The sequence below is a fragment of the Anastrepha ludens genome, chromosome X (genome assembly GCF_028408465.1).
Source record: "Anastrepha ludens isolate Willacy chromosome X, idAnaLude1.1, whole genome shotgun sequence".
Taxonomy (NCBI): Eukaryota; Metazoa; Arthropoda; class Insecta; order Diptera; family Tephritidae; genus Anastrepha; species Anastrepha ludens.
This window is the reverse complement of record NC_071503.1, coordinates 37,345,940-37,357,438: the sequence shown is the minus strand read 5'-3', so window position 1 is coordinate 37,357,438 and position 11,499 is coordinate 37,345,940. Positions and strand designations below refer to the sequence as shown.

The window sequence follows — 11,499 nt, the reverse complement described above, 5'->3', positions numbered from 1 at the left end:
CTCCTCCCTTAAGACTGCCCTCACGTCTTCATCAGAGGTATTTGATAGGTTGGAGAAGAAACTAGAGCAGCAGTATTGCTGGAGCGAGCGGCAAATTTGAAATAGTCTATAGCTGCCATTGAGAAAATAGTCACCACGGTTAAGAATGCATGTGCTAAAGTGTTGTAGTGAAGCCCTTAAATATAATATACTACATTCCTACACCTAATCCCATGTCGATGGATCGTTCGTACCTTATGCATTTTTCTACTTTTCTGTTGGCGTTATATAGTAGAAATAAGCGCCGGACCCATCGACATGGGATTAAGGTGCCAAATTGAACTCCTTAACAAATGGCGCATGCCAATACTTTTAATATTTGCATTTCCTGCACTCGCTAACATGTACCAACTGACCAAATACGCAAGAATGGAAGGTATAAGTAATCCCAACACACTTTTAATTCAGTTTTTAACTCAGTCTTAACCAAGGCTATCTCAAGTCTTACAATAAAGTGAGGTTTCATTAAAATAAAATTAAATTCGTTTAATTTTTTTTTTTTTTTTATTAAAACTTTCGGTAAAAACTGGCTCTGTCGGTGGGATACCACAATAATCTTACCCATTATAAAAGTGAATAGAATAGAATAGAATAGAATAGAATAGAATAGAATAGAATAGAATAGAATAGAATAGAATAGAATAGAATAGAATAGAATAGAATAGAATAGAATAGAATAGAATAGAATAGAATAGAATAGAATAGAATAGAATAGAATAGAATAGAATAGAATAGAATAGAATAGAATAGAATAGAATAGAATAGAATAGAATAGAATAGAATAGAATAGAATAGAATAGAATAGAATAGAATAGAATAGAATAGAATAGAATAGAATAGAATAGAATAGAATAGAATAGAATAGAATAGAATAGAATAGAATAGAATAGAATAGAATAGAATAGAATAGAATAGAATAGAATAGAATACAATAGAATAGAATAGAATAGAATAGCATAGAATAGAATAGAATAGAATAGAATAGAATAGAATAGAATAGAATAGAATAGAATAGAATAGAATAGAATAGAATAGAATAGAATAGAATAGAATAGAATAGAATAGAATAGAATAGAATAGAATAGAATAGAATAGAATAGAATAGAATAGAATAGAATAGAATAGAATAGAATAGAATAGAATAGAATAGAATAGAATAGAATAGAATAGAATAGAATAGAATAGAATAGAATAGAATAGAATAGAATAGAATAGAATAGAATAGAATAGAATAGAATAGAATAGAATAGAATAGAATAGAATAGAATAGAATAGAATAGAATAGAATAGAATAGAATAGAATAGAATAGAATAGAATAGAATAGAATAGAATAGAATAGAATAGAATAGAATAGAATAGAATAGAATAGAATAGAATAGAATAGAATAGAATAGAATAGAATAGAATAGAATAGAATAGAATAGAATAGAATAGAATATAATAGAATAGAATAGAAAAGAAATAAATTGTCAGGCGGTTTAATGGAACGAAATTAAAGACGTACTTAAAAATAACTTTGAGATAGATTAAGTTGTGACGAACTATTTGATTCACTCAGAGCCACAGTTTTTAAAATAACTAGGATAGACATTTTCGATGAAATTATGAGGAACCTTAGGCGTCTTAATAATAAAACTTTATTTGTTCTTAGACAAGAACTAAGTGCACGAATGTGGTCGCTCAAAATAACTCACGCACAGTCCTCGATATATTTAAATCCGAAATTCCTGAACCCATGATGAAATACCACTACTACCCTACTTAAAAACTATTTTAATCCTGCTCAACTAAACGCAATTTTATTAGATGACGTATTTTACAACATTTTTAAGACCACTTACGAAGAATCATTCTCTAATAATACAAGTTTTGGAATCATAATATGTATGTTTTACCCTATTAGAAGATACAGAGGATGAAAATAAATTAAGTGAAATTATTGAGAAAGAACATTTAGATAAAAACCATTTTCGAAGAATTAAAGACCCAAATCTACAACCCTAAACTAAAATTAAGGATAACGTAATTAATACATAACTGTGAAATTTTGTAAGTTAGAGCCTCGTGAAATTATTCACATTGATATCTTCTACACATTAGGAAAACAAATTTTTATGACAATAATTGATAAATTCACAAATTTTTAGTATCTTATAGAATTAATGGAGGGACTTTTAAATCCACACTTTAGAAAAAAAACAGGACTGATAAACGTACTATTGCAGGTACTATGGACAATGACGATTAATTTGAAATAACCAACTCACTAAACTACTATATACAATAAAAACGAAGAATCCTTGACAAAAACAAGTTAACAACGTCACCTTTGTCAACCACTTCATATCCTCCCAAATACAAAAAATTACCGACCAAAAGCAAATTCTAATGCAATTAATTAAATAAATTTAAAGACTTTATGCAAAATAAAATAGCGCAATAGAGGACGAAATAACATTTATGGAACAAATTTACCAAATAAACAAGAACCTTTCACTCTTACGAGACCATATCGATGACATTGCACAAATAATATTTTCTAGCAAACTGGGAATAATTCCCACAGACATTCTAACAAACACAGAGTTTGACTTGACATATGACTTTGGAAGTTACACAAATATTAACATTGCCGTCGCACGATATATAATATCGTAATAATTCTCTAAAGTCCTCAATACTCAAAGGAAATTCTATCGATTATTATATTTGAATCAATTCCAAATGTAAACATGACATCAATTATATTGAATACTTACGAAATACTGATAGATTCCAAGAATAATAGTTTTGATGTAACCGTTAAAGATAATCTTAAGAAAAATTTAATTCAAATTTCTAATGAATGTATGTCAAATGTATTAACTACGAGGAAGCACATCGCGATATGCGAAAGTTAGACGAATCAGTCGTAATAGAAATTCTACCTGGTATATATATATATATATATATATATATATATAAATAATTGGCGCGTACACCCTTTTTGGGTATTTGGCCGAGCTCCTCCTCCTCTTTGTGGCGTGCGTCTTGATGTTGTTCCACAAATGGAGGGACCTACAGTTTCAAGCCGACTCCGAACGGCAGATATTTTTTATGAGGAGCTTTTTCATGGCAGAAATACACTCGGAGGTTTGCCATTGCCTGCCGAGGGACGACCGCTATTAGAAAAATGTTCTTCTTAATTTTGGTGTTTCACCGAGATTCGAACCAACGTTCTCTCTATGAATTCCGAATGGTAATCACGCACCAACCCATTCGGCTGCGGCGGCCGCCTGGTATACTAATATTTTAAAACTTCTATTTCAAAGTCGAGCATAATTGTTACAAAACCGATATCAGAATAAAAGGAAACTTTTCATTAAAATTTGCAAATAGTGAAATTAATGCAAGCAACAAAACCTTTAGTAATGTTCAACTAAAATCTGACGATCAATTTAATCTACTTAACGTTATAACAAAAATCAAAGAAAATTTGAATACTCCTATTTAAAGCTGGAATCATTATATTTAGAATAAATTAAACATATAAAATATACCGAACAAATTCAATATCAAACAAACAAATCGAATTTCATTAACGTAAGCATAAACATAATAATTGTTCTTACCATCATACTGCTAACGATATGAAAAAATAAAAAAAAACCGTCTGTATCGAATATTTCGTCGGAGCATCAAACTAATGGTGGGGGTGTTATAGTGAAGCCCTTAAGTATAGTAACATAATACTTATTCATACTCGTATAATACATTCTTAGTAATCATAATTGTAACTAATTGTTTTTATAACATACTAGCAAACCCGGCTCGCTTTGCTGGGCACACTAAAATAGAATAGATATGGTTTAGAACAGAAAAGATATGGTTTTCATATTATTTATTTCTTTATTCTTTATTCAAGCGCTTTGACATAAACAATATTTTTTGTTTTTCTATTTGTTTTTGAGTAAATATAAAATATAAATTGAAAATCAGGAAAAAAGAAGATTGTTTTTAAATTTCAAATCAACGCAAATGAATAACTAAGAAACAATCGTCTTTTTTCCTGATCATCCATGAATTTTTCGATTCAATTTATATGTTTTATTAAGCATTGGAGTTTTTTAACCATTATCCATTTACATTTTTAAAAAAAAAAACGAAAAAAATTTTTTTTCCACGAACACATAATTTCATTTGAACATTCGGATTTCACATTAAATTCTCAAATTTCGTAAGAAATTATTCACTGTTCCAAAATCCACTCCAAAAAAACTCACAAAAAATTTTTACACTTTGCGCTTACGTCTTCTCCTTATGGCATCCAAATCAGAAAGAAATATTGACACATTGTAACTCACACTGTCAATTTGACAGTTCAGTTCCGCCCCAAACGTTAAAAAAGTAAATGATATTATGGCTGGTTCAAAAGAACGCTGTACGCGTTGCCAGTGTTCCGAATTACTACCAAACTTTACGAAACCCATTTTCAATACTTACTTAACAATGTGTGTAAGTTTGCTTTAATTCGGTGCAAAGACACGGCGGGTCCACGTTTTGGCATATATTTCGAGACCCTAGTCATCAATAGGTATGAAAATCACCCCGTATTAAAGCACTTATCAACAGCTTTCATTTGATACCCATATTGTACATACACAACCAAAGGTTACCCGGGTCCACGTTTTGACCTATATCTCGAGACCCCAGTCACGGAGCGGCATGAAAAATACTCTGTACTAAAGCATTCACCAACAGCTTCCATTTGATACCCATATTGTACATACACATTCGAAGGTTACCCGGGTCCACGTTTTGACCTATATCTCGAGACCCCAGTCACGGAGCGGCATGAAAAATACTCTGTACTAAAGCATTCACCAACAGCTTCAATTTGATATCCATATTGTACAAACACATTCTAGGGTCCACGTTTTGGTCTCTATCTCGAGACCCTAGTCACGGAGCGGCATGAAAAATACTCTGAACTAAAGCATTCACCAACAGCTTCCATTTGATACCCATATTGTACATACACATCCGAAGGTTACCCGGGTCCACGTTTTGACCTATATCTCGAGCCCTATCCACCAATAGGTATCCAAACTGTACGGAAACCATCTTCAATAACTTCCTAACAATGTGTGTAAGTTTGGTTTAATTCGGTGCAAAAACACGGCCGGTTAGCGAACACACACAAAAAGTTGACTTAAGGGGTTATACGCAGTTATGACTTTCAAAAAAATCGATTTTTTTTTATTGCATTTTTGTAATGTACATATATTCAAAAGTATACGCACGAAATTTGAAGTAGATCTAAGCAATACTTTCGGAGTTATACCTAAATATGTAGAGATGCCTCGGCACGTTTTAAGGTAGGTATTGAAACTTTAAACGTGTTTTTTTCAAAACGGCATTTTTCAAGCCGGTGTACACGATATCTCGAAAACGGCTTGTTTGATCGGTCAACCGTTTTAAGGGGGGATTCTACTGTAAAAATCAAATTTTCATGGATTTTGTTTTCATACTTGTATTAATTTAATTAGTAAAAAAAAGTTTAGGGTTAAATAAACACAGGTCTTGAGTGTACAAAAAAATTTTTTAAATTTATTTTCATTTCAAAATGGCAGCTGTACAGCCGCTCCCCCAAACGCCTTTTGAAATCTGCCCACACTGTCGCGCATTTAAAAAAAATCTGAAATGAAAAAAACCAATTTTTTTTTATTATATATCATTATTTTTAGTTGTTAAGCCTATTACTGGCAAAAAAAAAATTTTTTTGTAAAATTTTTGAAGTTTTTTAAAAAATCGACATTTTTTTGTTGTCATTTTGTTATTAAAAAATAATAAAATAATAAAAAATAATAAATTTGTTATTATAAATAATAATTTTTTTCCCACCATAGCTTTAAAAACTAGTAAATATTGTTAAAAATATACTATCAAAGTTTGAGCTTGATATGTTAATTTTTCACGGAGCTGTGATGTGGGCAATTTTGAAAACGTGGTTTCGAGAAAAACACGCTTAAACAAGCGCATTATCAAGCGCATATGACCGTAAACCGCTCGAGCGCTCAGTTTATACCTGCTTTGCTAAAACTTTTATAACTTGAAAACTATTCAAGATTTCTTTTTAAGATTTTCATGGAACATTCTGGAGTTGTTTCTGAGTATGTTTCAACAAAAAGTAAAAAATCGATTTTTTTTAAGTTTTACAGTAGAGGCCCCCCTTAACTCAATCTTTAAAGATACATTTTCTAGTAATTAATCGTTCCTTTTGTAAATCTGATACTTAATTTCCATTTTATAATCAATTTACGGCCAAATTTTAACGTAAAAATCGAAATCATTTCTTTTAAAAGCTGCCATTTTGTGAAAATTCACTATTTTGATTAGCCGAACGATTAATTACTAGATAATCTAATATATTAACAAAATTTGTTTGGTTTTTTGATTTCAGATAATCCAATCCTGAGTTACGATGTACACCGTAAATCGTCTTTTTTTAAAGGAGGTTCCAGAAATCGCCTGCAGCGCGCTCTATAATCAACATTTTCATAAATAAAAAAATGTGTTACGTTCTTGAAGGATGCTTTTATAACCGCCAAAAATTTTCAAATTAAAATATTCTGAAGTTTCTTCAGGATAAATCCTTGACAACCCGTCTTTTATTTGCTTCATAACTGCGTATAACCCCTTAATCTATATATCTATATATATATATAATAGTACTATGAATAAGTTCGTGCGGTTTTTTTCGAAATTTGAAACTTTATTGACGTAAAATGGTTACAAATTTAATATTCAAAATATTGTCCATCGCTTACTACTACTTTTTCCCATCTTTCTGGCAATTCACGGATTCCCTTTGTGAAAAATTCGGTCGGTTTTGCCGCAATCCACGAATCGATCCATTTTTTGACTTCATCGTAATTACGGAAGTGCTGGTCAGCCAGGCCATGTTGCATCGATCGGAAGAGATAGTAATCGGATGGCGCAAGGTCTGGACTATACGGCGGGTGGGGTAGGACATCCCATTTGAGCGTTTCTAAGTATGTTTTGACCACTTGTGCAACATGTGGCCGAGCATTGTCATGTTGCAAAATAACTTTGTCGTGTCTATCGGCGTATTGCGGCCGTTTTTCTCGCAGTGCTCGGCTCAAACGCATCAATTGTCGTCGGTAGACATCCCCCGTAATCGTTTCATTCGGTTTCAGTAGCTCATAATACACAACACCCAGCTGGTCCCACCAGATACACAGCATAACCTTCAGGCCATGAATATTCTGCGCCGACGTCGATGTTGAAGCATGGCCAGGGTATCCATACGTTGCCCGACGTTTTGGATTGTCGTAATGGACCCACTTTTCATCGCCAGTCACAATTCGATGCAAAAAACCCTTTCTTTTGTGCCGTTGAAGCAGTTGTTCGCATGCCATAAAACGGCGTTCAACGTCTCTTGGCTTCAATTCATACGGCACCCAATGGCCTACCTTTCGGATCATTCCCATGGCTTTTAAACGTTTGGAAATGGTTGATTGATCAACTCCCAAAGTTTTTGCAACCTCTTCTTGCGTTTGAGCCGGATCTTGATCGAGCAATTCCTCCAATTCGGTATCCATGAACTTTGGCGGCGCACCCTCGCGTTCTTCGTCTTCCAAGCCAAAATCACCACTTTTAAAGCGTGCAAACCACTTCTGGCACGTTCGCTCAGATAGAGCATGCTCACCATAAACTTCCACCAAGATACGATGACTTTCGGCTGCTTTTTTCTTCATATTAAAATAATGAAGAAGAATTCCCCTCAAAAACACATTATTTGGCACGAAATTCGACATTTTCAAGTGTGGTAAAAATATTGTTGTTTACGCTTCAAATAAAAAACTTATACTGACGTTTGTGCCTTACGACAGTAGCTCTCCAATGAATGTTTGGAAATGTGGATCGATGGAATAATAATCAAGTTACGCCATCTGTTGTAAAACCGCACGAACTTATTCATAGTCCTATTATATTATATATATTATATTATATTATATTTATATTATATCTATATACAATATATAAAAATTAAGCCGAAAGAAAGTGTGCATTTGTCCGGGGTAATCTCAGCAACGCGTGTAAGGAAGACAATGAAGGTTTCACACATTGTTGGTGTTACTTTGGCAAAGGTTTCTGTGAAGTTTGGTTGAAATCCGATTACGCGTGTGTGTGCGGTGCGTCGGTTAAGTGAGTGTGTTTTTGCTCGCACATAGCATTCATTAGAATTGAATACAGTTTGGTCGTGTGTGCCTGGGCCGATTATTATGAAATTTGGTATATATATATATTTTTCCACGGTGAAGGTTAGTCTAATATGCTTATTGATTCCACTCGCCACCAGGTGGCGCTGCCGAAGGCCAAAACGAGGATCCGGGTAACCTAGGATGTGTTTTTACATTGTGGGTATCAAATCAAAGCTACTGATGAGTGCTTTAACCCTGCTCCGTCATCCTTCGTCAAAATGACTACGCGCGATTTTATTTTAAAATTAAAACCGGTTTTTTTAGATTGTTTTGGTCTGATTTTTCTGATAGCGTTAGTTGGTTAGAAGCTGTTGGTGGACGAAGACGTACAGCAAACAACGCACATTGTAAGTATTTTTTTTTTTCGCTTATAATTTTTTGCGGTAGTCAAAATGACGAAAGATGACGTTTGTGTAACTTCCAGTTTTGACGGGGTACTTTTTTAGTACGAATAATTTTATCGTAACTCTAAAATGGCTAATCAACAATCACTAACAGATAAACAAATTGAGAAATTTCTCTCTTGTTGTGATAGCAACGATGAATTTGAAAGCGATGACAGTGAAATAGGTTGTGACACAGAAGTTGAGGAAGAGGATTTCGTTGCAAACACCAGGGGTCGAATCGTGACAGTCGTTAACGAAACGACAATCGTTCGAACACAAATAACGTGAGTCGATAATCGAATGAACGAGTTGGGATCATAACAGTCGGAAGAAGATGTATCGTAATTGTAATTTTGTTTATCGATTATTTTTCTCATCTTCTTCGTTTTTTTAAGTCACAATAGAATTTGAAGTGTCAAAATAAACCGCAGAAAGTAACGAAAATATAAAAAGTTTAAATGGATCCGAGTATTTTTTTTTTTGTTTAAGTTCCAGCGATGAAGAAAATAATGAAAGAGTTTTGCGAAAACAACTTCGAGACAAAAGCAATCCGCTAGCATTATCAAACAATGCGTAAGTACTTTATATATGACGAAAAATAGGTAATAAAATATCCTTCGCTTACAGGTTTATCCAAAGGTTTCGCTTAAGCAAAGAAGCATTTAATTATGTTTTAAATAACATAAATATAAATTGCCAAGACACAAAAGCTGTTCCGGCGGTGCTCCAACTGGCTGCGTGTCTCAGCCTACTCGCAAGTGGTGGCTATCAGCATGCAATAGGCAATGACTATTTGATAGGAATGTGCCAGAGCACTGTCTCGAAATTAACGGGCAATGTTTTGGAAGAAATTGAAGCCAAATTGTGTCCTAAACATATTAAATTTGAGCCAGATGATTCGAGAAGGTGCAAAGAGTGGTTTGTTGAGAACTATCAAATTCCAGGAGGTAAATTCAATCCATGTTTTAGCTGTGAAAAATTTATTTAATGTTCGTTTTTTAATAATAGTGGTTGGATGCATTGATGGCACCCACATTGGACTACAAAAGCCCACGGTCAACGAGCACATGTATTTCAACAGGAAGGGTTTTCATAGCATAAATGCGATGTTGGTGAGTTTTTTAATAAAGAGATGGAATGTTACTCCAAGGTTGTTTCTGTTAGATTTGCGACCACACAACGAAAATTCTCGCAATAAACTGCCAATATGGGGGTGCAGCCCACGACTCATTCATATGGAAGCATTCAAACGAACGAATGGTTATGGAACATCGTTTTTTGCACAATAGGAGTGACAATGCCTGGCTGCTAGGTATGTGTTATACATATATTGTATAATTACAATTGATTTAGATTGTGCTAAATTACGTGTTGTTTGTTTTTAATAGGGGACTCTGGATATCTGGATAGGAGTGACAATGCCTGGCTGCTAGGTATGTGTTATACATATATAATTACATATGATTTAGATTGTGCTAAATTACGTGTTGTTTGTTTTTAATAGGGGACTCTGGATATCCACTTGAGCCGTGGTGCATAACACCGTACAGAAATCCATCGGACGGATCAGGTGAAGCAAGGTTCAATGAAATTCATTCCAAGGCACGGTGCATCATTGAACGAACTAATGGTGTACTGAAAGGTCGGTGGAGAATCCTAGAATACAACAAAAGAGGAAGATATGATCCTATAAAAGTGGCTAGGTTTGCGAATGTGTGTGCAGCGCTTCACAACATTTGTATACAATTTAATGTGAGCTTTACAGCAACAAATTCAGAGAGTCAAACCGCATCTGACATAGTGTCTGGAGAAGGCCAGTATACTAGAATCGGCCAAACAATCAGAGATCAAATTAAAATCTCGTGGATGAACTCGACATAACCATCTTGTTTTCATATTGTACTATTATGCTTTTGAAGTATAATGCTAACCGACCTAAATAAAATAAAATAACTGGAAACACTAATGGATACTTATTCAAAATCAATTTCATTTAATGCTTTTTTTTACTCCATTTAAAAACGTAAAATTTAGTTAATTTAAACTTGAACAAAACTTCAGGTATAGTTATTTAAAAAGAACTGAAATAAATATCCAATTACATATATACATATTTACATAAAACTTGAATAAAAATTTGGAATATATACATATTTACAAAGAGGATTTTAATTCAGAAGGAGGGACACTATTTTTTTTCTTTTTCATTGACCTTCAATTGGTTTAATTCAATACTCTTTATTTTTAAATCAAGTTCTTTTACAGCTATTATAGCTCGGTGCTTCTCCTCCTTCATCGCCAAAATCCTGCTAGAGACAGCTAGCTGTCGTTCACTTATTTCAAGCTGCCTCTCGTCAATCTCTAGTTGCCTCTCCTTAATTTGAAGCAGCCTATCTATTTTCTGCCCCATAGCTTTATGGTGATCTGCTGTCAATTTTATGTTTTCTTCCAGCAGCGAAGCTTTATTTATTGTTCTTCTTCGTGGAGTTGGAACGACTAGACGAGAAGGCGTACAGGAAGCAGGGCTGTTGGAGGAGGAACGACTTGGAACACTCCTAGTTGAATGGTTCCAATTACGTCCACTGCTCCTGCTTGAGGCCGAAGCACTTGATGCTGTATGTTTGCACCATGTTTGCACCATGCTGTTTCCTGAAACAGATGCTTCAAGACCAGCAGCTTCAACTATTAGCTCCTCAGCTGGAGTTAAAGCCCTCTGCTGGTAAGGTCCTCCGCCTGTCTGCCTTTTTGAAATTTTGTTGAAGGACAACTTTCTTTTCGCATTGTACTTCTGATCTGCGTATACCTA

The 11,499-nt window shown here is 33.9% G+C and overlaps 1 protein-coding gene across 1 annotated transcript; it reads left to right on the top strand.

Annotated features, from left to right (window-relative positions):
- The first annotated feature begins 8,780 nt into the window (after window positions 1-8,780).
- On the top strand, window positions 8,781-10,574 carry LOC128869939 (putative nuclease HARBI1). Its single transcript, XM_054112538.1, has 5 exons — window positions 8,781-8,977; window positions 9,321-9,640; window positions 9,702-9,805; window positions 9,858-10,005; window positions 10,198-10,574. The coding sequence occupies exons 1-5, from the start codon at window positions 8,781-8,783 to the stop codon at window positions 10,572-10,574; spliced, it is 1,146 nt and encodes a 381-aa protein (XP_053968513.1).
- Window positions 10,575-11,499: the final 925 nt, after the last annotated feature.